The 26,078-nt window shown below is 51.6% G+C and overlaps 5 protein-coding genes across 5 annotated transcripts; 2 read left to right on the top strand and 3 right to left on the bottom strand.

Moving 5' to 3' along the window:
- Positions 1-198: 198 nt before the first annotated feature.
- N0V89_008406 (uncharacterized protein) lies at positions 199-16,576 on the top strand (the record flags this gene model as incomplete). Its single annotated transcript, XM_056217162.1, has 4 exons — positions 199-4,288; positions 4,309-5,331; positions 5,411-16,362; positions 16,412-16,576. 4 exons carry the CDS (start codon positions 199-201, stop codon positions 16,574-16,576), a joined length of 16,230 nt encoding a protein of 5,409 aa, XP_056068718.1.
- A 267-nt stretch (positions 16,577-16,843) lies between these two features.
- On the bottom strand, positions 16,844-17,390 carry N0V89_008405 (uncharacterized protein; the record flags this gene model as incomplete). Its single annotated transcript, XM_056217161.1, has 2 exons — positions 16,844-17,228; positions 17,323-17,390. The coding sequence occupies 2 exons, from the start codon at positions 17,388-17,390 to the stop codon at positions 16,844-16,846; spliced, it is 453 nt and encodes a 150-aa protein (XP_056068717.1).
- A 2,468-nt stretch (positions 17,391-19,858) lies between these two features.
- N0V89_008404 (uncharacterized protein) lies at positions 19,859-21,922 on the bottom strand (the record flags this gene model as incomplete). Its single annotated transcript, XM_056217160.1, has 2 exons — positions 19,859-20,131; positions 20,180-21,922. The coding sequence occupies 2 exons, from the start codon at positions 21,920-21,922 to the stop codon at positions 19,859-19,861; spliced, it is 2,016 nt and encodes a 671-aa protein (XP_056068716.1).
- A 754-nt stretch (positions 21,923-22,676) lies between these two features.
- Positions 22,677-23,135, bottom strand: PAM16 (mitochondrial import inner membrane translocase subunit TIM16; the record flags this gene model as incomplete). Its single annotated transcript, XM_056217159.1, has 2 exons — positions 22,677-23,084; positions 23,133-23,135. The coding sequence occupies 2 exons, from the start codon at positions 23,133-23,135 to the stop codon at positions 22,677-22,679; spliced, it is 411 nt and encodes a 136-aa protein (XP_056068715.1).
- Positions 23,136-23,838: 703 nt separating this feature from the next.
- N0V89_008402 (uncharacterized protein) lies at positions 23,839-25,678 on the top strand (the record flags this gene model as incomplete). The annotated part of the gene is made up of 2 exons (XM_056217158.1): positions 23,839-25,068; positions 25,118-25,678. The coding sequence occupies 2 exons, from the start codon at positions 23,839-23,841 to the stop codon at positions 25,676-25,678; spliced, it is 1,791 nt and encodes a 596-aa protein (XP_056068714.1).
- Between the last annotated feature and the right edge of the window lie 400 nt (positions 25,679-26,078).

Raw genomic sequence — 26,078 nt, 5'->3', positions numbered from 1 at the left:
TCACCGCATCTCGAATTGCGGCGTGTCAGCAGCAACAAAACGGCAGGAGCTCACCACCCCCTTCACCTTCGTACGGGGATAAGAACATCTTGATCGTCTCCTCACTCTCCGGGAGGCCGCATTCACGCTCGTGAGGCAGTCTTCGCGTGTTACGAGAAAGGGCGTCTGAGATACCATACCCTGATGGGGACCCGCGAAATGCTTCAAAACCCCAACTTGTCTGTCCTGAACAGACACCCCGATGTTCTCACAGGGCCGGAATACTTACACCACCTGGTACCCCGGTCATCCGCCACGGATCAGCCCGCCATCGACTTCCTGGAAAACGGAGTCAAGAGGCGCAAGCTTACCTATGGAGAATTGCACACGGCCAGCGATGGACTTGCGGACAGAATCGGGGCACTTTTGGCGAGGCTGAAAAATGCTTCCAATGTGGTCCCAGTCCTACTACCACAGTCTCCAGAGTTATACATCGCCTTGCTGGCCATATTGAAGAGTGGACGAGCCTTCTGTCCGATAGGTCTCGACTTGCCACCAGAAAGAGTGGCCTTCATCCTCAAGGACATCTCAGCTGACATCTTGGTTACGAATACGACACTCAAGGAAAATCTTCCATCCTCTTCCAACACGCGAGCGTTGCTCGTTGATAGCGATGATCATGAGTACTCTAATGGTACCGTAAGCTCAGAGACACAACACCAGCGGCAATCGCGGTTGGCATACGTGCTCTACACATCAGGATCAACAGGACTTCCTAAGGCTGTCAGTGTGTCCCATCGAGCTGTCACTCAGAGCCTTCTGGCCCATGATCGGCACCTCCCTCCCTTCACTCGATTCCTGCAGTTCGCGGCACCTACATTCGACGTGTCGATATTCGAGATATTCTTTCCTTTCTATCGAGGAGTCACAATTGTTGGGTGCACACGGACACATATGCTCAATGATTTGCCTGCCACCATTTCCTCGTTGCGCGCAGATGCCGCCGAGCTCACGCCAACAGTAGTCAGCAACTTACTTCGAGGCCGACAGAGTGTGCCGGGCCTTAAGTTGTTGCTCACGATCGGCGAAATGTTGACCAGAGATATCGTCAATGAATATGGTGGAACCGAAAAGCGACCCAGTATCCTCTGGGGCATGTACGGACCGACCGAAGCTGCGATTCACTGCACTTTGCAACCTAGCTTCTCCTGTGATTCGCCTTTGGGGAATATTGGATTCCCACTCGACACTGTCACAGCTATCATTGCGGCTCCCGCTCCCCTGGGTGAACCGATACAAGGCGTCAAGATCATGCCAAGGGGCGAGGTTGGCGAATTGGTCATCGGAGGGCCTCAAGTTGCCGATGAATACCTTAATAGACCAGAACTAACGTCAGCTTCGTTTATACAAGATGCAGAACTCGGCTGTCTCTACCGTACAGGAGACAAGGCGCGATTGTGCTTTGATGGTACGCTCGAGTGCTTAGGACGCATAACTTCTGGACAGGTGAAACTAAGGGGACAAAGAGTGGAACTCAGCGAGATTGAGCAGACCATCATCAAAGTAGACAATTGCTATAGTGCAGTTGTGATGGTAATCGCCGATACGTTAGTTGCGTTCTGTGCCACGGACTCATCTAAGTTGTCAAGCGCCATCATCCAAGAAACCTGCAGACAGTGGCTGCCAGGCTATATGGTACCCTTTGACATTATCCTCGTCGACCGCATGCCTCAGCTTCCTTCGGGAAAAGTCGATAGGAAAGCCCTGGAGGCCACCTACTTAGGAAATGAGTCTAGTTCAAGCTCTTCGGTCCTACAGTGTAACAGTGTGTCATCTGATCCTCTTACTTCGGTTTTCGAAAGAGTGCTTGGACGAGCGATTGCAGACGATGAGGACCTTGGCAACGTCGGACTAGACTCACTGCGATCGATCCGCATTTCGTCTGCGCTACGCAGACAGGGGCTCGACGTTGGATCTGTAGACATACTCACCACAAGAAATCTCCACGAGCTCAAACGACTCTGCAAAGGAAGAAAGATGCGGAACTGCAGTCCTCCGGAACATGTCACTGTCGACCCAAGTCGCTTGTCAAATATTGCGGAGCTGCAACATTACAGAAATGACATAAACGACGTATTACCATGCACACCTTTGCAGGAAGCAATGCTGACGGAGACCACTATCGAACCCAGTGCGTACTGTAACTGGATAGAGGTCGAATTGTCGGAGCATCTCTCATTCTCACGAATACGTGAGCTGCTTGAAACCCTTGTGCAACACAACGAGATCCTTCGCACTGGATTCTGCATGACCAGTACGACATCTACATCCTTCGTACAGCTTGTGTGGAAGAAGTTGCTGCCATCTACGCTGGCCAATGTCTCAACTTTCTCAAGATCGTACTCTCTAGGGTCGGTCCAATCTCTTTTACATCCATTCACTGTTCAAATAATCACGGCAACAGAGAGGCCGCGCCTTCTGTTCCAAATACATCACGCACTGTACGATGGCTGGTCTTTCGATCTTCTCCTACGCGACTTGAACGAACTGCTGGCAGGACGTTCGAGCATTACTCGACCGCAGTTCCGTGAGGTGGTCCAATACTATTCACAATTGTCTAGCTCAGGTGGTCTGGACAAAAGTGTGGACTATTGGGCAAGTGTTCTTCGCGAATACCGTCCAACACCGCTACCGAATTTTAATGGCAGAACGCTTCCCTCTACAGGGCTTTTATCTCTGCATGGAGAGTATGCCGTCGATATGAAGTATCTCTCCACCGCGGCGAAAGAGCACACAATCCACCCTCAGGTTTTTTATCAAGCCGCCATCAGTCTTGTCTTGAGCCAGTATTTGGGAACCTCTGACATCGTTCTTGGCATTGTCACATCCGGCAGGACTATTCCTGTCACCCAAGTTGAGGAGATAATGGGCCCTTGCATTGCCACTCTCCCTTTCCGCGCGGACCTGTCCTGCCCTGAAGTTTGCGTTTTGCTACAAAGGACGCAACAAGCCAATCGGGAGATGTTAGAACACTGCACTCTACCTATGCGCGAGATTATCAAACTGTGCCAGCTTCGTTCGGGAGAGCGTTTGTTCGACGTCCTCTTCGTATGGCAAGAGTCCCTTGTCTCAGCCGAGGATCAAAAGCTTGCTCTGCGCACAGTGAATAGCAAGGACAACCTGGAGTTCAAGATCACGTTCGAAATCGAACCTCGCGATGAGAATGTCGCCTATCGAATAACCTACAATCCTTCGACAGTCCCAAAGAAACAGGTTGAACATTTCGCAAGACAGGTCGAGCAGACTGTTCAGTACTTCCTTTCTAGTCGTGGCACCCAGTTAGAAGGCGCAAACAGACTCCTAGATGAGGACGCATTGTCAATTGCAAATCCCAAACCGGAGTTAGAGCCCATTCGACACGGTCCAGCCCACTGTGTGGAGGAGCGGGCCGTCAAGACACCATGTAAAGACGCGGTAATTCTTGGATCTATCGTCGATGGCAGCATGGAAATCAAAGAAAGGCTATCGTACGCTTCGCTGAACGCACGTGCAAATCAGCTTGCGCACGCTCTGATGGCACTCGGCGCTGGAAAGGACCAATTGGTATGCGTTATGCTGGAAAAGTCTATCGATCTTTACGTTTCCATCCTGGCCATCCTCAAAACTGGATGCGGTTTCCTGCCGATCGTGCCAGACACTCCAGCAGAGCGAGTCAATCGCATAATAGCCGACGCAGGGGTTACGATTTGCATAAGCAGACTCCAATTCACAAAGCACATTCAGCGGGATGATCTTGTGGTGTTAGATACTGCTGAGCCGGATCTTGCAAAATATTCGGATCACAATCTCACCACTTCGTACAATGGCGCACATCTGGCTTACGCAGTATTTACTTCAGGAAGTACCGGCAAGCCCAAGGGCGTCCTTGTAACCCAGGACAACCTCATGCACAATCTGGACTATCTCGCCACTATCTACCCATACACCGAGAACTCAAGACTGCTACAATCTTGCTCCCAAGCTTTCGATGTCTCGGTTTTCGAAATCTTCTTTTCTTGGTATATTGGCATATGTTTGTGCACAGCCACCAAAGACGATCTCTTCTACGATCTCGAAGCTGCTATCGACAGCTTGGATATCACTCATTTGAGCCTGACACCCACGGTAGCGGCCTTGGTCGACCCGGACAAGGTCCCCAAAGTGAAATTCTTGGTGACAGCTGGCGAGGCGGTCACAGAGGGTGTCAAGCGCAAATGGGCTGGCAAAGGGCTATACCAAGGTATTCATAACAAATTACTTACCAGTGCTCGTATGCTTATCAGAATACAGGGTATGGACCTTCGGAAACAACCAACATCTGCACTGTAAAACCTCGTGTAACCGAGACCGATCTGATCAACAATATTGGGCCAGTGTTCCCGAACACCTCCCTTGTGATACTGGAGCCCGGCAGCAACCATATAGTTCCCCGAGGTGCAATCGGTGAACTGTGCTTTGGGGGAGCCCAAGTCTTTCGTGGTTATCTCAACAGACCGGATCTAGACGCCGAAAAGATCCTAGAGCATCCGACATATGGACGAATCTATAGATCTGGCGATATGGGCCGGCTGCTACCGGATGGTTCGATTTTGTCCACTGGGCGCCTGGATGACCAGGTGAAGATTCGCGGGCAAAGGGTCGAACTTGGGGAGATTACTTCCCTCGTGCTTGATCAATCTTTCGTCCAGGACTGCACGACTGTCTTGGTTGAAAAAGGCACTGCACAACCAAATGGTCATCACGAAGGGAAATCAAGTCAAAAGCTCGTCGTTTTCTGGGTGCCAGAAGGTAGGACGCCTGCAGAATTCTGTTCTCTTGCTCCGCAGAGATACCGCACACAAACATTGGAAACATTTGAGTCACTGTCTCTGCAACTTCCAGCGTACATGATGCCGACGCACATTGTACCTATCAGCCGCATTCCTGTGACGCCTCAAGCAAAGATCGACAAGAGGTTGTTGCACAGTACTTTCCAGGTGCTTCGAAACGAACATCTGGAATCTACATCGTTAGGCTCTAGATCAGAACGAGACAGCCAGACGCTTACTGTAGCCGAGATGACCATAGCAGAGGCACTGTCACAGACCTTGACCCTACCACCAGCTGTCATTAAGCGAACTTCATCATTTTTCAACCTCGGCCTGGATTCGGTATCTGCAATCCGCTTGGCTAAAAAGCTTCGAGATGCGGGCTTCGAACATCTTCCTGTATCGGTCATTCTCAAAAATCCAACCATGGAGCGACTGTCTACGATGCTTTCGGAGAATTCTACACTAGAATCCGTTAGTCAAGTCACAACATTGGGACAAAATTGTAAGCTGCTTGCACTCCCGATGATGATCAGTACAGAGGGAGAGTGTGCTCAGAAGTTCACTGCTAATATCCTTTGCAGTGACCAATGTCTTCAACTCCACCCAACTATCTCGTATACGCGCTGAACTTGCTACGAACGGCGAAGTCATAGATAGAATCTTGCCTTGCACACCACTACAGGAGGCCATGTTATCGATCGGATCATCGAACGGCCATGGGGATGGAGATGCCTCCTACTACAATGTGATGGTTTTTGCTATCAATGACTCTCTTGAGCGCTTGAAGAAGTGCTGGGAGCGTATGATTCATCGGCACGACATCCTACGGACCACATTCGTGTCAACCGACAATGTGCAACATGCGTTTGCCCAGGTCATTATGAAGGATGATACCGTAATCTGGGACGAGATAGACCAGAGTAGAGATGTGAGAGTGTATGCAAGAAACGTGCTCCCTGACTTACTTCGTTCACACAAGCCTCCTGTGCGTCTGGCGATCCAGGGCCATGGGACTTCGGCGAAGATCGTCTTCTGCTGTCATCATGCGTTGTACGACGGTGTGGCTATGACGACCCTTCTTGAAGAAGTACAGAGTGTGTACTTGGAAAGGGAACTGTCAGCTCCTATACGCTACGAATCTTACTTGCGACACATGGTAGCCTCCGACCTCGGAAAGGTTCATCGATTTTGGACAGAAGCACTGGCGAACTTCGAGCCGACGTACTTTCCGAACCTCTCTGGTAGGGTATTACAAACTTCACGGACGACAGGCACGGTCCGTAAGCACATACAGATGCCACTCAGCGAATTTTCGCAACACTGTCGAAAGACCTCCACTTCGCTTTTGTCTCTAGTACAGGCGGCATGGGTGAAGCTTTTACATTTCGTTCTGGCAGATACGGACCTGTGCTTCGGGAATGTGGTCAGCGGTCGCACCCTGCCGGAAGATGGGCTCGACCGCCTGGTTGCACCATGCTTCAACACGCTCCCTATACGCTTGAATTTCGACTTCAACCAATCAAATACTGAACTCTGCAAGAAGCTACATGCCTTCAGCGTGGAGGCGCTACCTTTTCAGTTGACCCCTCTACGATGGATCCAGTCCAAAATACGACAAAAAGAAGGACGCTTGTTTGATACGCTCGTTATCCTCCAACAGCCGAGCAAGCCACTCGACAGCTCGATTTGGAGCCTAGAACTGGAAGATGGAGATATGGGCCTGCCGATTGTTTGCGAAGTGTCTCAAGACAGTAGTACGGACACGTTGACACTCAATCTGCACTACCAATTCGACCTGTGTCGACGAGACGATGCGGAAACACTTGCGGCGATCTTCAGCCATGGACTCCAGTCTCTTGTTCACTATCCAGATGTTGCAGCGGAAGATACAATCGGACTTCCGGGCCGTTTGTTGAGTCAGTCCAATATCAACTTTCGACCATTTGAAACATCAAATGGTGGACTCTTACACTCTGCATTTGAGCGGAATGCCGTAGAGAGACCTGATGCGATCGCCCTTGACTTCCACGACCCCAGCGGAGCAGCAATGACTCTCACCTTTCGTGCTCTTAATGAAAAGGCGAATCAGATTGCGCATGCTTTGGTCGACCTCGGCATAAAGCCCGAGGATGTCGTGCCTATACATATGCCAAAGAGTCCAGACTTTTACATCAGCATACTCGGAGTCCTCAAAGCCGGCGCAGCATTTTCACCAATTCACCCAGATTTACCGGAAGAGAGGAAGCAGTTCATGGTTCTCGAACTAGCACCGAAAGTCATACTGTCGCGTGAGAGTGCTATTTACTGGCTTCGAAGCAGTAACACTGTCGTGGTCGACATGAGGAGGAATGGAAATTTTCCCATTGAAAATCTCTATGTTGAAGATCTTCGCCCTACGAACATTGCGTATTGCCTCTATACTTCGGGCTCTACGGGTCTACCAAAAGCTGTCAGCATGGAGCACAGCTCACCCATTCAGACAATTGAAAGTTCCCGATCATTAATACCTTGGAGCCACAGTTCAAGGCTTCTACAATACGCTGCCGTCACGTTCGACATGTGCTACTATGACTGCTTCCTTGCATGGACTTTCGGCTTCAGTCTATGTGCTGCCGACCAAGACACCATGCTCAACAATCTTGCAGGTTCAATCAATGACCTGAGCGTAGACTTGCTTGACCTTACGCCTTCTGTGGCGACTTCGCTCAGACGAACAGAAGTCCCTAACGTCAAATGGCTCTACTGTATCGGCGAAGCGATGACACCTGAAGTGGCCAACGAATGGGGCAGAGCGTGTGTCAACTCCTACGGGCCTACAGAAGCTGCGTTCTGCACTACAATCTTTACCACCACACCCGAAAGAAAAACTTCAGTCATTGGACGTCCATTCCCAACCACTTCTTTTGCATTGTTTACGCCTCGAGGAGACCGACCATTGCCTATATTTGGCATTGGCGAATTGTACATTGGCGGCGCCCAACTCGCACGAGGCTACCATGGCCAATCGCAACTTACCGAGGAGAAATTCGTTTACAAGTGCGGACGGAGATTCTATAAAAGCGGAGATATGGTGCGAATGCTTGGCGACGGCAACTTCGAGTTCCTTGGACGCACTGATGACCAGGTCAAGATCAGGGGGCTGCGGGTTGAGCTTGGTGAGATCAATAAGACCCTCAAGGACAGTGACGAGGCGATAGCAGCGGTCACGGCGCAAATATTAAAGAAAGAGGATAGATCAAAGGACCAGCTTGTTGCGTTCTTTGTGCCTCAGCGAACAGTCGACGAGAGCGAGCAATCGAGGTTACGCCTTGCCGCGAAACAAAAGGCGATAGATACTCTACCATCCTATATGGTACCGCAATTCTTTCTCTTTATCGAGAAGATACCGAAATCTATGGCAGGCAAGATCGACAAGAAGGCTTTGACGAGTATCTTCCGGGAATCGATCGAATTAGATGCAGAACCGGATGAAGCTGAGCAGATTGCTTCAAGCTACAGATGGAACGAGCGGCAAGAATGTATCCGCGACATCTTCTCGAAGCTTTCTGGTACTCCGCATGAAGACATCAGACCATGGACATCTATCTACCAACTTGGTCTCGACAGCATCAGTGCTGTCCAGATCGCAGCTGCACTGCGCAACCAAGGCTTGCAGGCGAATGCGACAGATGTTCTAAAGTACATGAACTGCAAGGATCTCGCTACACATCTTGAGCGCTCGTCAAAGCTTGAACCCGCGAAATTGGTGCAGTTTGACTTTGACGCTTTTGAGCGGAAGCATAGGAAAGAGATCGCGAGAACGTGCTGCATTGCGGACGAGCAGATCGAAGCCATACGACCATGCACGCCTATGCAGAACGGCATGCTTTCACAGTTTGTTGCCAAAGAGGGCGAGATCTATTTCAATTACCTTCGCCTAAAATTGGACGACAACATAGACTTGCAGCAGTTGAGCGATGCATGGTTGATGACTGTTGAGAAGCACCGTATGCTACGTACAGGTTTTGCACACGTCAAAGATAGAATTGCATCGTTCGCCATGATCCACTACGTACCTGATCCCGCGTCGTTTCGAGGTTTTACTCGCGCGGAGGCTCCTCGAACAGCTGAACAGTGGCTGCATGAATCTGAACAAGAAGCGGTCAAAAGCCTTCATCATCCACCTTGGCGCGTGCGGGTAAACAACGTGGACGGTGTCAATTACCTGGATCTGGCCCTTTTGCATGCTATATTCGATGCTCAAAGCTTGCAGCTCGTTTTCGGCGATGTCGTAGCTGCGTATCACAACAAGGTAGTCACTGCAGCATCATTCGAGCCAGTCATCGAGAACATCTTGCATCTGAGCGGTAGCGAGAACTCTTCGTCCAATGAGTTCTGGAAGCAGCTCGGAAAAGTCGCGACTCCGACGCGATTTCCTAACCTGTCCCCGCTACGGCACGATCCAGGCCCACCCGTCGTGCTCGTCAAGAAATCCAAACGAACGCTGGAAGAGCTAGAGAGGGGATGCAAGGCATCCAACATCACCCTGCAAGCTGCGGGTCTCGCTAGCTGGGCAATGCTGTTGTCCGCCTACGTTGGCGAGCCCTCCGTCACCTTCGGTGTCATTTTATCTGGTCGAACTACCGAAGGTGCAGAAGCCGCCGTCTTTCCTTGCATCACCACTATACCTTTCGCCTGTCAAGTCCCTGATGACCACGCGAAGATGCTAAAAAGCGTTTTGTCGTTGAGTGCTGAGATCCAACGACATCAATTCACACCACTCAACAAGATCCAGAAGTTGATGGGCTATCCGAACGAACCGCTCTTTGACTCTATCTTCGCGTTTCAGAAACTTGCCAGCGGCAGTACCCCATCCGAATTGTGGGTTGTCGTGGAAGAGAAAGCATTAATCGAGTACCCGTTGTCGATCGAGCTTGAGCCTAGGAACGGGCAATTAGAGATTCGGCTGACGTTCCTTCCTCACGTTGTTCCGAAGGAACAAGGCTCTATTATTCTAGATCAACTAGATTACCTCATTGAGAGGAACGTCTTTCCTGGAGCGGAATCTCAAACGCCCAACTTCCATCCGAACATCTTTTCAATCACACCTGCGGACACCCCAACTATCCCATCCGAAGCCAGCCTGCTCCATGATTTCGTGGAGCTGACCGCAGCCAAGTTTCCAACCCGCGTTGCTTTCGAATTCGCAACATCGTTGCGCCAGGGCGCTTATGAGAGCCGAAAATGGACCTATGCACAACTCGATGGCGAGGGTAACCGGATCGCCAACGTTCTTGTCTCACATGGAGTACGACCTGGTGAACTAGTCGGTGTGTGTTTCGAAAAATGTCCTGAGGCGTCGATCGCCCTCTTGGGAATTTTGAAAGCTGGCTGTGCATTCCTCGCACTTGATCCCGGAGCGCCTACTGCTCGTAAAACGTTCATTCTCAAGGACTCTGGGGCACCTATGGTACTTTCATTGAACGCTCAATCGGCTAGTTTCAAGGAGTATATCGAAGCAACGATCCTCAACCTCGATGAGATCGATTGGCGTTCCGCATCGGTAAAGAAGCCAGGCCTCGAGCGGACTATCGACCCACAAGACCGCAGCTACTGCCTGTATACTTCCGGTACGACTGGTACACCAAAAGGATGTGAACTTACTCATGAGAATGCTGTGCAGGCGATGCTTGCATTTCGACGGCTATTCCGCGGCCATTGGGACGACGACTCTCGTTGGCTCCAGTTCGCTTCCTTTCACTTTGACGTGTCCGTACTCGAGCAGTACTGGAGCTGGTCGGTCGGTATGTGTGTTGTCTCTGCCCCAAGGGATCTTATATTCGAAGACCTTGCTGCATCTATTAGGGCCCTTCAGGTCACACATATCGATCTCACACCCAGCCTCGCGCGGATCCTACACCCTGATGATGTACCAACGCTGTGCAAGGGTGTGTTCATCACAGGAGGCGAAAGCCTCAAACAAGAGATCCTCGATGTCTGGGGCCCGAAGAGCGTCGTCTACAACGGCTACGGGCCGACCGAGGCTACCATCGGTGTTACTATGTATCCTCGCGTTCCTGCCAATGGTAAACCGTCCAACATTGGTCCCCAATTCGACAACGTGGGATCTTACGTATTGCGTCCGGACTCCGATTTACCTGTTTTAAGAGGCGGAGTCGGCGAGTTGTGCGTGTCGGGCAAGTTGGTCGGAAAGGGCTACTTAAATCGACCAGACCTGAGTGGAGAACGATTTGCCCACCTCAAGCGTTTCGATGAGAGAGTGTATCGCACCGGTGATCTAGTCAGGATTCTGCACGATGGCACATTCGACTTCATAGGACGCGCAGACAGCCAGGTCAAGCTGCGTGGCCAGCGGCTCGAAATTGACGAAATCAACTCCGTCATCAAGCAATGCGGTATTACGGTCGCAGACGTGGCCACCCTTGTCTTGAAGCATCCGAAACAACAAAAGGAGCAGCTAGTGGCCTTCGCTGTGATGGGCTTTGGGACGCGCGGCGACACGAAGGTTTTACTGGAGGCGACTGGCGATCTATGGAGAGCGAAAGAAGCATGCCAGGAGAAGTTGCCGCCGTATATGGTGCCCACACATTTCGTCCCTCTTACCACTATGCCATTGTCCGCCAACAACAAGGTTGAAGCGGGGAAGCTCAAGGAAATGTATGAGACATTGTCTATTAGTGACTTACAGCTTCTCTCGTCAGGTATACAAACGAGGGATGGGGAGTGGACGCCGCAGGAAGAGAGGGTCCGAGCTCTGCTTCAGGAAGCATTGAACATCACCGATACCGATATTAGCAAAGATGTAAGTTTCTTTGAGCTGGGTATGGATTCAATCTCCGTGATAGGTGTATCAAGATCGTTGAAGCAGGCTGGATTCGCGAAAGCCACAGCATCTATCATCTTGAAAAATGCAACCATTCGACAGCTGACAAAGACATTGTCGGAAACGTCACTTAAAGCGGACCATCGAGGATCTGTCACTGCTGCACAGCAAGCGATTACAGCAGTGCAGCACCGATACAGACGAACTGTGGCCGAGACCTTGTTCATGGACACCAGGAATATCGAGGCACTAGCTCCTTGCACGCCGTTGCAGCAGGGTATGATTGCGAGGTCCTTGGAGAGCGGGAATGCTGTCTACTTCAATAGCTTCCGATTCGCATTGAGCGATGATGTCGACGTGAAAAGGCTGCGGGATGCCTGGGACCATGTTTTTGCATCAACAGAGATCCTACGTACCGCCTTTGTGAACACTGACCATGGGTTCTTGCAGGCAGTACTTCGAGATACCGAGCTTCCTTTCTTTGAGGATACTCTACACCAAGATGATGTACTTGAGGATCACCTTGCGAAGAAGAAGGAGGAATGGGTCCGCCGCCTAAGGGGGAGGGAATTCAAGAGGCTAATGGAGGTGCTTGTGGTGGGCGCTTCGACCGACAGACTCTTGGTAGTGCATATATTCCATGCACTCTACGATGGCAACAGTATCGGGCTCGTCTTCCAAGCCGTATGGGATGCCTACAACGGCCGCAAGATCCAAATCGGCCCAGCATTCCACTCTACTCTCGCCTACGGCCCGTTGCAACCCACAGTAGATGCCAAACACTTCTGGAAGAAGCAACTTCAAGATCGAAGCTTCCAACCGCTCCCGACCTCCAACGACAAATCTGGCGACGGGCCGGTTGTAGTGACCCGAAAAGTCCAAAATTTGCCAAACCTTGAGGTTACGAGACGAAAGCTCAATGTCACTGCGCAAGCCATTGCACAAGCTTGTTGGGTTAACGCTCTCCACCAACATCTGAAGGCTACAGTGAACATAGGTATAGTAATTTCTGGCCGCAATATCGACTTCGAAGGCGCAGATAAAGTCATCGGGCCTCTTTTCAACACCATACCATATCAGTACCGCGCACAACAGCGCGAGACTTGGGCTTCACTGGTGACGCAATCCCACGAATTCAATATCGTCGCGCAAACACATCAGCATACACCTTTGAGAGACATCATGAAGTGGCTGGAGCGAGGGTCAAATCAGCCGCTGTTCGAGACGTTGTTTGTTTACCAGGTCGCTGAAGAGGATGAACGGTGGACCAAGAACGAGTTATGGCAACTGCAAGATAGTGGAGCTGAAGCAGACTACCCTCTTGCTTTCGAGGTTGAGCAGAGCCCAGGTGGAGTTCTGATGTTAACTTTAGTCGCTCAAAGCCATGTGGCGGACTTGGCTGCAGCGAACGAACTGCTTGAGGAATACGAGGAAGCTCTGCGGAAGGCTGTTGATGACCCAGACGCAGTGCTGGAGACATTCGTTTCAAAAGGTGAAGACCGCGCAAACGGTGTGCTTGTCAGCTCTACGGTCGAGACATTTGATGGCACAAAAACCTTTAGATGGAGTACCCATGCCAGTATGATTCGTCATGAAGTCGCCAATCTATCCGGGGTCGAAGCCGAAGAAGTCAATGCGAACACCTCCATATTTGAACTTGGCCTTGATAGCATCGACGCTATCAAATTGTCTGCCAGGCTCAAGAAACACGGCATCGAACTCCCTGTCAGCGGCATCATGCGCAGTCTCAACATCGCCAATATGACACAGCGCATGACCGTAGGCACAGAGAAGGATAATACACGACCCTCAGATATGATCTATCAAGCGAACAAGAAGCGTTTGGAGAGTTACCTTCGGCGTCGTGGATTGACTGAAGGCGTGGAGCAAGTCTTGCCGCCCACACCATTGCAAGGGGCCATGGTGATCGAGATGGTCGCCTCCGAGTACACGAGGTATTACAATCATGACGTGCTGAAATTGAGACCAACCATCGATCTGGAGAAATTGAAGGAAGCATGGGCAGAAGTCGCTGCCGCATCCCCCATCTTACGCACTTCGTTTGTCCCAGTGGACGACCCGAGCATCGACTTCTCTCATGCACAAGTCATTCACTATCATCTGCACGACTTTTGGGGGTCTACAGATATTGACCACGAACCCGACTTCCCAGCCCTTTTTAGCAAGATCCGAGAGAAGGCAGTGACCGAACTTTCATCTCAACCCCTCTTCCACGTCTCCCTTATTAGATCACCGCGACAAGCTTACTTGGTTCTCTCAATCGCTCATGCCTTATACGATGGATGGTCGCTAAGCCTACTTCATTCCGACGTACACGACGCGTATGCCGATAAACTCCACCCCCGACCAACGTACGAGCCTACATTGCACGAGATTCTAACAGCAACGGGAGCAGACGCTGTTGCGTTTTGGCGTGACTACCTTTCGAACGCCAAGACAGCCACTTTCCCTTACCATACTGGCTCGTCTCTCCAGACGGTTCATCGGAAACAGCAGGGTAGCTGCCTTCCGCTCGAAGTTGTCACTTCTTTCGCCAAGCAACACAACATCACACTACAGACACTTGGTCAAGTGGTACATGGAGTGATTGTTGCATCATACACCAAATCTCTCGATGTCACCTTTGGTTCGGTACTGTCTGGTCGTGATGACGAGTCGAAAGTCAAAGTCCTCTTCCCCACAATGAATACTGTGGCCATACGGACCATATTTCACGGCACTTGGCTGACCATGCTTCAGTACGTGCAAGATAATTTCTTAAGCATCAAGCAGTGGCAGCACTTCCCGCTTCGCAAAGCTCTTTCTCTCGCTGGCGTGCACGGAGCTTTGCTGCAGAGCCTTTTCATCTATCAGAAGAGTATGAGCGAAAAGACGGGAGAGTCAGAGAAGCTGTACAAGAGCATCCAGGGTCGGAGTGATGTCGAGTACCCCGTCTGTGTGGAGATGGAAGTCGTTGATAAAGGACTGGTCTGGCGATGTGCGGTCAAAGATGAAGTGTTCGATAAGGCGGGCGCACAAGAACTGCTAGACAGACTTGATGGTGTACTTCAAACCATCATTGCAACGCCGGACGCTCCGGTCATCGAGTTCACCGCAAACGGAGCATCACTTTGCGGTCTGCCAGCATTTACGAACGAGCAAGCGGATGATAGCGCACGGTCTCATCCTGTGGCGAAACAGCAAGGAGCTAAACACCCAGCATCGCCTACCACCAATATCATTCGAGACGTGTTGGCTTTCGTATCTCAAACACATGTTGAAGAGATCACTGCAGGCATGACTATCTTCCATATGGGTCTCGACTCAATCAGCGCTATCAAAGTATCCTCATTGCTGCGCAAGCGTGGAATCACACTTAGCGTAGGCGAGATGTTGAGAGCTGGTACTGTGGAAGAAATGGTGCGCATCATGGACAAGAGAGTACCGACGGTCGGATATGAAAACGGAAACATCGATATCATTCTGGAAGACATACTTCCTGAGATCGAGCGAGCAAGTCTTCTCGCAAGAGCAGGCATCGAACAAGAAGATGTTGAGCGCGTTTTACCTGCAACGGCTGGTCAAATCTACATGCTCTCTACATGGGTCAATTCAAACGGCGCGATATTTTATCCAGAGTTCAGTTACCGCATCCATGGTGAGATGTCTTTCGGGGACATACAAACAGCGTGGAAGAAGATGGTCGCGCAAAATGCGATTCTGCGCACATTCTTTATTACGACCAAGGACAGGCGGACGCTATACACCCAAGCTATGATGCGCAACGCGGAGGCCAGCGTGCAGGACGTCAGCAATACCACCCCTAATGAGCTATCGGATCGGAAAGCGAAGGCGGCCTCGAAACAACCATACGCGCATCTGTTCGTGTCCAGGGCAGCACCATCAAGCCCGTGGGACGTTCAGCTAAAGATTCATCATGCGCTCTACGACGGTGTCAGCCTGCCACTTATTGTCCAGCAACTTCAAGACCTCTGCAATACTGTCGACAGTACGACTCCCACCGATATACTCCCTATGATCATAGCGAAGACGTCAGATGCCTCTTCGATCGAACAGCGCATGACTTTCTGGACGAATTACCTCAAGGACGTCTCTCAGCACCATCTGTGCCAGCCCAGCGCTCCACCCACCTCACGAATCGAGATCTTCAAACCCAACCTTCTCCCAAGCGTGACCGACCTCGAGTCGCAAGCTCACAAGCACGGCCTTACAACACAATCGCTATTCCTCGCCACATACGCAAAGCTCTACGCCCGTGTGACATCAACACCTGCATCCGCCGATGTTGTAGTAGGCCTCTACCTCGCCAACCGCTCTCTTCCCATCGCCAATTTGCACGAAGCACCTAGCCCCACAATGAATCTTGTCCCGCTGCGCGTCTCAGCACCTTTAGGGGCAGATGTTTTCGACGTCGCGGCGCAGATACAGTACGATATCCAGGAGATCAGTGCACCAGCGAACGCGTCTGCGGGTCTGTGGGAGATAGCAGAGTGGACGGGCGTAAAGGTGGATACTTTCGTGAACTTTTTGAAGCTGCCTGGTGGTGGGGAGGATGCTGAGGAGGCAGCCATCAAGGTTACGCCTGCGGAACAGTGGACTGAAGGGTCGAGTAGGGTTGTGGAAATTGGTGGTGGGGTTGTGGTGCCGCCGGAAGAGTTGGTGGATAGGTGTATGCAAGGGGCGTATCTTGTGAGTTTAGTTTAAGACGAGACAGGAGACTGGGCTAATGAGGGTACAGCATGCGGTCGACATTGAAGCTACGATCAGGAATGGAGCGCTGGACGTGGGTGTATTCGCTCCAGAGAAGATGATGAATTTAAAGGCGGGTGAGAGACTGTTTGAGGATATCAGGATCGAGCTGGAAGGCGCCGGCCAGATGGGGATTCAAGGTGTTCTTAACTGATCATGGGATCATAGAGGGAAACTCAAAGGCGTTCAAGGGGTTTCATGGCGTCATGGAGAGTCTTGATTGCGTACGGGATATTCAGGACTTGGTTTCACATTGGAGTCACGGTTCATGTTCGCTACACTGTTCCACATCTGATCAGTCCATCTTCAATTACTTGCATGCTTCCGAACCAGTCAAGTCATTTTACGCATAACATTCTACTTCCGCACGTGATAGTCTATATAGCCGTAACAAACTTCCGTACACACATCTCCTCACCCTCTACAGCCCTCGGATCCGTCCAAAGACGCCCAGCACCGTAGCTAGCCGATTAACATGCAAGAACGCGCTGGCGCCGATGTTGCCCCACATCATATCATTATACTGGTTGAAATTCCAAAATACTTCCGGACCCATAACCTTGTAGCTACTAAAGATATGTCCTAGATCGCCCGCGGCCACGAAAAGCAAGTAGTACTTCGCGACGCGCGCGTCGCGCGTTATAGCTGTGCAGAGGACGGCGAGCAGCGCGAGGAGGATGAAGATGTTGCCGGTGGTGTAGGAGAGGACGAGCGCGGCGTCGGGGACAGGTACGAGGGTCGGTGTGGGGAGTTGCTTTGTGATGAAGTCGGAGGGGCTGTTCCAGGCGGCGTTCCAGCCGAGGATGCTGGATGGTGCTCAGTCAGGGTACCATGAATAAGTCTACGGGCGAATGCACCCGATAGAGGAGGGGGGTTTGAGTGAGGGGTGCTGCGACGTACAGTGAGATAGGCTCGAGGTAGGTGAACAGCAGGGCGGGCCAGAATGGGAGGACGGTTCCGAGAGCCATTGTATCGGTGGGATGCGTGCAATCGTGTGTTCGGATAAGTAGATCAGTAGAGGCTCGTGAATTTAAGAACAATGAGGGAACATCGGCTTTGAGATTGGCCTCTATGTTCCGGCGACGCGGCCGTCAGCCTTTGGGAGGTTGGTACTCCACATGCGGCGTGGTCGTCGGGGTTCGGAATCGTTCCGATGCTGGTTGCCTGATCTTCCGTCCTCCGCACGAAATCTAGCTGAACACAATGAAAGCGACTCTCAAGTGAACACAAGATGGTGAAACGATTCAAGTTATTACGAGCAACTAGTCGAAGTGCAATACGAGGTTCGAGTTCCGGCGAAGAGGCGACGCGTGACGCCTACCCCCGAAACCTGAGCACACTCGAGAATTATTAAAGAAGTAATGAGACCGTGACCACGGTTTTGAAATCAAGCAGGATTACATCGGTTGAGGCAGACCTCAGGACAATGAGGATAGCATCTACAAGATCAACCGGAGCGGGTCGATTAAAACAACAACACAACGAAGTAGCAAATAATTGAAAACGGCCTGTGTCGCCATGAACGTGTGGTCGAGAAAGCAGATCCCTCACCAGTTCTGCAAAGTTCATTCGTGACCCCATCATCACGATACAAATCCAGCTCAATCCAGTAACATCCATCTCTTCCCGCGCCTTTCGCCGTACTGATTTCTACAATCCGAGAACCCGCCATCGATATCAGTGTTGTCATAGCATTGCAGCTTAGTCCAAGATTTGGCCGATAAAATCAACCAAAATTTCACTTAAGTGCGGCGTTAATATAGCACGGCCGCAAACCCAAAACGGGAGACATTTAATTTGCTAATATTCGAAGCTTTCGGATCAACGCCCAAGCCAGATGACTTTGTGCTTCTTGAGAGTGAGATCAACCTAGTCAAAGCGAAGATATGGAGTATGGTCAAATCCTATGACACCTCTTAATTCCAGAAAGGCATACAACTGGGCGGTAGAAGGGGCAATTATATCAACAGTTGGTAGAGCTGGCACAATCTATCACCTTGCTGTTCTTCAGGACTTGGTCTAGTGTGGACGGGGAAGCGAGTACTGCAACAACGATTGCAGCAAAAAACAGCTTCTTTGAATCCACCTTTGATGAACCAGACTTTACGCTTCGGGAGAGAATGGCGTGAAAGGACAGTGTCGAAAATCCGGACCGAGAGAATGTACAGCTCATGGCTTTTGATGGGATGCTCGAGATTTTAGACATCAGGCAATCCCTGCAAATGCGAAGTGTAGAAATTGTGACTGTCAGACCGTCCGGACGACAGCAGAGCGAGTACACATGTCACCAGCATTCGACCCAACGTCTTCACGCCATGCTCGAATGTGGCGATCTTGCCCCGGACAGCCAGGTTTGATGCGCTGCTGACGATCAGCACTGAGTACTTGTCGAAGTTGGGGTCCAGATACCAGGTTCAACGGTCTCAAAGAGTAAGACAAATGTTTGCCCCATTCCAATTGTCTCGCGGTCTCGCAGGCTGGGACCTCCAAGCGTGACGTGCCCCTCATCCTCCTCAAGCGTCCGCTAGCAGCATAGACGCTCAATGAGAAAAGGCACGTCTCGGATGGAGGAGAGATCTCGATCGAAGTAGGATATTGGAAACGCCATTAGCCGCAGAGCAGCCTCATGAAACGACCCAGAAATCTTCTAATTTCCTAGACCCCTATACACATCAGTAACAGATGTTAAAGTAAGCAATCAGTACGACGAAATAGAAGACGAAGATAAAAGCAATAGAGAAGTTTGGCTGAAGCCGAAGGAAGGAAAGACCAAAGTCTACTCTCATGGTATTTAGTGTATAAATTTAGGCATGATTGGGCGTGATAATCGGTCGCGATCGTTCCGTTCGGTCCCGCGGCTTGTTTCTTCTGGCGTAGTACAACATCGAGGATAACGTTCGCGTCCATATTGTAAATCCATTAGAGTAGGGACAACAACGTGAGTAGGATGCTCGGTACAACTCGATGTCGAAGTGGAAGGGGGCCGGAAACCGTGAAAGAACGGACCGTTCGACGCCGTATACTACGACCAAGTTGCCGCTATTTTCGAGGTAATCGCTGGTATCAACAGCAAATAAAATCTGATGTCGGCCCTAAAGCTGCGCACGGTAAGCTCACTCTTGCCGAAGCAGTTATTGAGCTGCACAAACAAACAAACGAGCAATCCCTCCTGCGCCGTTAAAGGGTATACCATTGATCATGATCATGATCATGAGACCCTCCCAACATGTCCTGTTTCGAGCGCCTTGTAGACGCCTGACTCAATCATCAATGACGATAGGAGATGAGCCGGTTCCCGACATATTTGTGTCGGTTCCTGCAACAGCAGGATCCTGCCTGTACCATACGATTAGCACGACGCGACAGGAGACAGTTCAGCCCATTGCATAGTGAAGCGATGTCCCTCGTTCCTGTTTGATCTCCACATGCTCTGGACTTACTGTATCCGTACATTCCGCATGCGCTCCCGTTGCTGCTGGTAGGTAGAGTAATCACCACCGAGTACGGCCTCGAGAATGCTAAGATCACGGACGGTACTCATGTGAATCGTATCCATGCGTTCGACGAGAATCCTATGTGCCCAGGAAAACAGCTCCATGCATTTGTCGGCTTTGTAAGAACCACCAGAGATGTTGTTTTCCGCATCATTGGGGTCCTGAATGGACAAGCGATCCTCTCGCTCCGGTCGGCCATCGACACCGAATTTACCCTTTCAGCCAGTCAGCATCTTAACATCATCGAAAGTGCTGTTATTTACCTTGCGAACAATACGCGGGGGGTCGACTTCAATCCTGTCTCGACCGTAATTAAACTTGTTGCCGAAGAAATCTAGAAACTGGAGGAAGGTTTGACCAAGGTTCTCTGGCAACTTGTGAAGTTTCAGGAAGCTCGCAACAAGACAGCAAATGCTCAGGCCACCCAAGCCACCAGTGCTGTTGTCGTTGAGATTGTACATTTCCAGAAGTTGCTTCACGAGGGCAATCAAGCAGGTGAAATGATCTCCATGTTCCTTCTTCCATTTGCTCAGGGTCGATTGGGCAATCACTCCGCTCATGTTTTCGAATGAGATATCGACTGGGAGACCGGTCGCAATATCCTTAAATTTGATGATAGGAACCCTGGCCTTCGGGATGACGAAAGTATCGAAGGCAACCTGGTTGAACCTCAGCTTCTTTGCAAGGGTGTACATCGCGCTCTTTCCTGCTACGAGCTTCGGAGAACCGCCGTCGTAGTGTGAATCCGAGACAAAGACAAGATCCATGTCAGCTGTTGGCAGATAAAGACCGATAGGGAACGAGCCGAAGCAACGGATACTACCCCGATGCGACTGGAATTCACCACCGATTACCGATTGCACCCTGCGGATCAGGTCTATGCGAACCTCATTGTCGTGATCTGAAGGGGCTACAAAGTCGTAGAAGTCTGCTATCTCATTGTGAAGCAGCTTTTCGGGTTGGTCTCGGAGACGTTCATAGTCCTCGCGGAAAGCCCAAGGCGCAGGGTCGAGACGGTCCTTGGGTTGCCAAACATCTTTCATTCCAGCATAATCGTCAGTGTGCTTACGCTTCCTTGAGCTACTCGTGGAACTGCTTGTGAATGTAGGCCTTGGTGGAAGGCCGGTAGGCGGAGGTCTAGCAGGCAGGCTCGAAATTTCAGCTGGGCGCTTGCCGTGACGGTCTGCATGTGCAAGTGATCCGCCACCTGTAACATCATTGAGAGAGCCTTGCAGAGGCTGCATTCTAGGTGCGGGTCCGCTAGGGGCCACGGAGGGCTCGAAAGCGTCATCGTCGTCGTTTTCGTCGCCGAACGATATGAAGTCATCGTTGGCGGCAACGGCATTGGCACCGTTTTCCTGTTCAGCGACTTCGTTCTTAGCCTTACGGATGAGCTTGACAAAGTCGATCCTCTTGCCTGTCGTCTCTTCCGGAGGTGGCAAGACGGTATAAGGGTCAGGATTGGACCACTTGGGCACAGAGTCACCGTCTGCCCGACTGCTCGATTGCGTACGGATAGCCTTTGTCTTGTTTGGGGATGCGTCGACTTCACCGTCTGATTTGTCGGTGTCGTCAGTACCCACGTCCATATCAGCTTCCTCATCATCTGACAAGTCTTCTAGATTACGGAACTTGTTTGACTTCGCATCTACACCGAGGAAGCGCTCAGTGGCGTCATCGCGGGTCTGGAGAAGGGCGCGTTCATGTGCAGCCTGAGGACGGAATCCTCCCCTGTTGTTGCGTCTGCCTCCGCGATACTGAGACTGCGCAGCGTCACCGCTTCGCGTGGCAGGGCGCGTGCCGTTCATGCCGGATGGGCCGCCACGGCCACGCCCGCGATTGCGACGCGCTGGACGCTCGGGAGGCGCGGGAGAGAAGCGAGGTCCTTGTGTGTCGCTGGTGAAAGTAAAATCGTGCCTGCTAGGAGCGCTGGCAATCTGCTGTTGTCCAGGTCTGTACGAGTCGCCTCCACCGCGATCGCGACGACCTCCAGGGCCACCCGTCATGCGGTCGCGCAGGTCACGGCCCCGCCGCTTGTGCGGCGGGGGCGCACGCTGGCGACGTGTCTCTGCCATTCCAAATCCGCCTATGTATTGGGTATCCTTGGCGACACAAGCGTGAGTCGTTTGTTGTTGCAGTGTTGATCGTTTGCGCGCGCGATTGCGGTGGGAATGTGGAGTTGACAAAGGCTTTAAGTCGTGACATTATTGTGCCAAGGCCGACAGCGCCACTTCGGCTAGTGACGCGACTCCCGGGGAAAGAGCGCCTGGCCTTTTCGGCAGCGCTCTGTTCAAGTACCATGATAGCAATGATCAGGCGTATCGGGGAAATACTGTTGATGGTAATCGGTTGCAGTAAGTGACTTGGGAGTGACGAACTATCAAATATTTCTCGATTATGTGAGTATATGCTGCCTCGAAAACTTCCAGCCGAAGAAATCTGCACAACAGGAGGCTCTCGGTCTTTAAATCTCGATAATACAGTAGATAATACAGAGCCTGTAAAAATGTATAATATACACAGCGAGGAGTAGAGAAGGATCCTGGTCATTGCATGTCTCTCTTGCGGCCACGCTCAGCGTCGTGGCCGAAACTTTCAACCAGCGCCGTGCCCAACGCTATGCCGCTATATCAACGCCATCTAATGCCTGTACAAAAGAGAATGTTCCTATCCGCCGTGAAAGATCCTAGGTTCTCGTGCTGAGTGGCTCGCTCAAAATTGAAGATGTGTATACGGTCGGTCGCGTTTCAACTACCCTTCTCATTTCGAGTCTTTCGTCCACTTTGGCTTGAAGCCTTCCGACAACTCCTGCTCCCTCTCTGCCATTTGCTTGAAACCTTGTACCTCGCGCTCGATGCGCTCTCTCGCCCTTAGGATTTTGCTCTGTAGGTAGAAACTGCCGCCCTTCTTGGGATCGTTGAGGTCGAATAACCGCTTGAACCGTTCCGTGACGAATGCTTCGTCTATCTGTCCCATCTTCGAGGGTCCGACATTCAGGATCTGGCAGGCTTCGTCCATTGTGATGTTTGATGAAGAGAAGCCGCCACCCGCTTTCTGGCCTGCGGCGGCATATTTCTGAGACGCGGCGGCCTGGCGGTACGATTCGGAGACGGCGCGTCCTATTATACGAGCCCCGGTAAAGACGACTTGTGTTATTACGCGGTGCGCCTGAGACAGTCAGTCGCTTGGAGCAGACACAGGATGCCAGCTACTTACCATTATGAAAGGGTGTCCCGACTCAAGAGTAAAAGGCAAAGGGAGACGTGTCGGCAGCAATTGCTATGAGGTTCTTGATGAATGCTGCTATCAGAGTACAAGCGGCGGCGGAAGGGAGATTCCTAGAATTTCTGAAGATTTGGCGCGATTCCGGGCCAGAATGGATCCCGTGATCTTCAGGGCCGACAGCCAATCACATTGCGATCGCAAAGGCGGATACCCAAGGGTAGAGCAACCAGAGCAGAGAACCTCAAGGTATCCGTTCATGAATCCGTAGAAGGGTAAATCGCTATCGTAGAAGGGTTGTGAAGCCATACTCTGAGTATAGCGCGATCCGACCTCTTTCATGTGAGCTCACTTCGTATTGCTATAACAGCTTGAGTGCCGTCGGCTTGGGCATTCACATGCGCTATAAGCTCCCCGCCGCGATTCCCGGTGCGAAATCCTCGCCACAAGCTTTTACGTCGCCTTCTCTAACATACGCTTGAGTGCTCTTAGAAATATTCTTGGGAACCTAAAGGCAGCTTTAATATCGTGGTTGATCTGGAAACGCGCACTCAACACTACTGGCGCAAACGAGCCACGGCTGGCTATGACGCAGCTTCTCTCCATGCATGGCAGCATTTGGCAAGTTCACTCCCGGGCACTCAACCACCAGACACCCCGCCATGCTAATACACCTCAAGATACCCCGTGGCTAGAACATATGTCCACTCCATCGCGATCCGGGAACGATGCGTCTCCGCAACCTACCGCCGACCCGAACCCGCCTACCTACGCTGCCTTTTCTCCATCCACCCTAGCCCAAGCTACACCGCAGACGAAGCTACGCTCTGCAATATTAGTTCACCAGAAGAGCCCTCTGCTCGCCGCGACACCGCCGCAGGTCACGCGCGTTTTGGCATACTCGCATCCGTTCATACTACCGCTGAACAAGTTTGTCGGTTTGTTGACATGGACGACTGGGGATCCGTGGGAAAGCTTTGTTCTAGTGGCTGGGTTTTGGGCTTTGGTGCTATACGGTGATGCCGTCACAAGATATGCAGGACCTATAGTACTGGTAGTTGGTTTAATAGCGGGGATGTACTCGCGGAGATACTCCCCGCTTTCGTCCACTTCGTTCACGGGCGAGAAGGGTCAGAAGGGACACAGCAGGGCCGAGTCAGAAAGCAACATCAAACATCATAAGAGCTTGGAAGAGATCGTGGACAGTCTCAAGCTATTCACATCACGGTGTAGCATCCTGCTAGATCCGTTTCTGCGGTTGACGGACTTTCTCTCCACTCAAAGGACCGCGACTTCAGCAACGACAAGACCTGCGCTTACCTTGCTTTTTGTTCGGATACTGTTTGTCCTGCCCATGTGGATTATTCTGACTCTGCCACCATTCTACATAATCACGACAAAGCGAGTCGTGTTGGCCGTTGGAACCGTAGTGCTTAGCTGGCACTCCCGACCTGCTCGCGTTTCGCGGGCAATTCTTTGGCGGTCACGGACGATACGCAAAACATGTGTCTTCCTTACGGGATTGAATTTCGGAGACATAGAGCCTGTAGCCAAAGACAAGAACGGTGCGCCAGCGCTGCCGCCACGGAGAAAGAGCGCCCAAGAAGTTGCGGCCTCTCTTGCCGCAAAACGACGACCAGATTCGCCAGGAGTGCGATTCACTTTCAGCATCTACGAGAACCAGAGAAGATGGCTCGGCATAGGGTGGACATCCTCTATGTTAGCTTATGAACGAGCGGCATGGACCGACGAACACCTCAACCCTGTGCCGCCGAAAGACCAATTTGAGCTTCCTGATGTTGAAGGAGGACAGGCGAGGTGGAGATGGCTACAAAGCAGCGATTGGAAGGTCGAAGGTGCGGAGAAGGATGCGACAGGTCTCAAAAGCCCCTCTCTCGATGAAGCCGGGTGGATATATTACGACAATAAGGTAATTACTCTAACACCCACATTCTCGAGACGATATTAATTTGAGATAGTGGCGAGACGGTCGCAGAGGACAGGACGGATGGGGCCGCTACACCCGCCGGCGAAAATGGTACCGTGATGCTGAACTCGTCGAGGTAACTCCGTCGACCGACATAACGCCCATTCCCACTCCTCGCCTCGACCCCATCGCCGACGCTGCAGAGCCCTCCACACCCACACCCTCATCGAAACGAGCTACCCACTCACGCTCTACCTCTACCGCGTCCAACATGCTAACCAAAGTCAACTCCAACCCCAGCACTATCGCGAGTCTAGCCGCCAGCGCAATGGCCAGCACCGACACCACCCTCGCAGAAAGCATCAACCCTGACCATTATACGTCGGATGCTGATGCTGCCAGCAACAAGGCCAAGCGTGGGTGGTTCAAAAGGAAGGGAAGGAGTCGCAGCAGGGGTGGTAGTGACACCACTGCGGTGACGATTGCGACGAGCACAAGTAGTAATTTGAGTCGAAGGAGCGACGAAGATGATGTGCATACGCCGCTGGAGAGGACGGCGAGGGATGACGAGTGGAGGCTGGGCGATGATATGCGTATGCAGTTGGATATTTGATTTTTGATGGGGGCTCTGGGCAGGTGGTCTTGGTGGCGCTTTCGGGTATGCATTCTGGGTAGGCCATGTGTGAAGCGACAAGCGGCGTAAGGTTCCGAAATCCTGGCTCACGACGACAATGTTCAAATGTTCTCATGCCCAGTGCTCGCCAAGTCAACAATTGCACAGTAACACGCGGCGGTTCTGCGGCGTACCTAGTGCTCGAACGAACGAACGAACGGTAGACGGGGCCCGTTGAGCAGGCGTATGACGTATTCGTCCGTGGCTCATCCCCCCTCTCTTCAGAACGTCCTCTTTGAACTTCCTGAAGAATGTGTCCTCGTGTGCATCCCTTGCCCTATCGAGCAGCGATGCCGTGCATAGCGCCACGCCGCCAATAGGTTGGCACGAAAATCAATAC

Source organism: Didymosphaeria variabile (assembly GCF_027946475.1).
Source record: "Didymosphaeria variabile strain IMI 356815 chromosome Unknown scaffold_6, whole genome shotgun sequence".
Lineage (NCBI taxonomy): Eukaryota > Fungi > Ascomycota > Dothideomycetes > Pleosporales > Didymosphaeriaceae > Didymosphaeria > Didymosphaeria variabile.
This window is presented reverse-complemented; position numbering and strand designations above follow the sequence as displayed.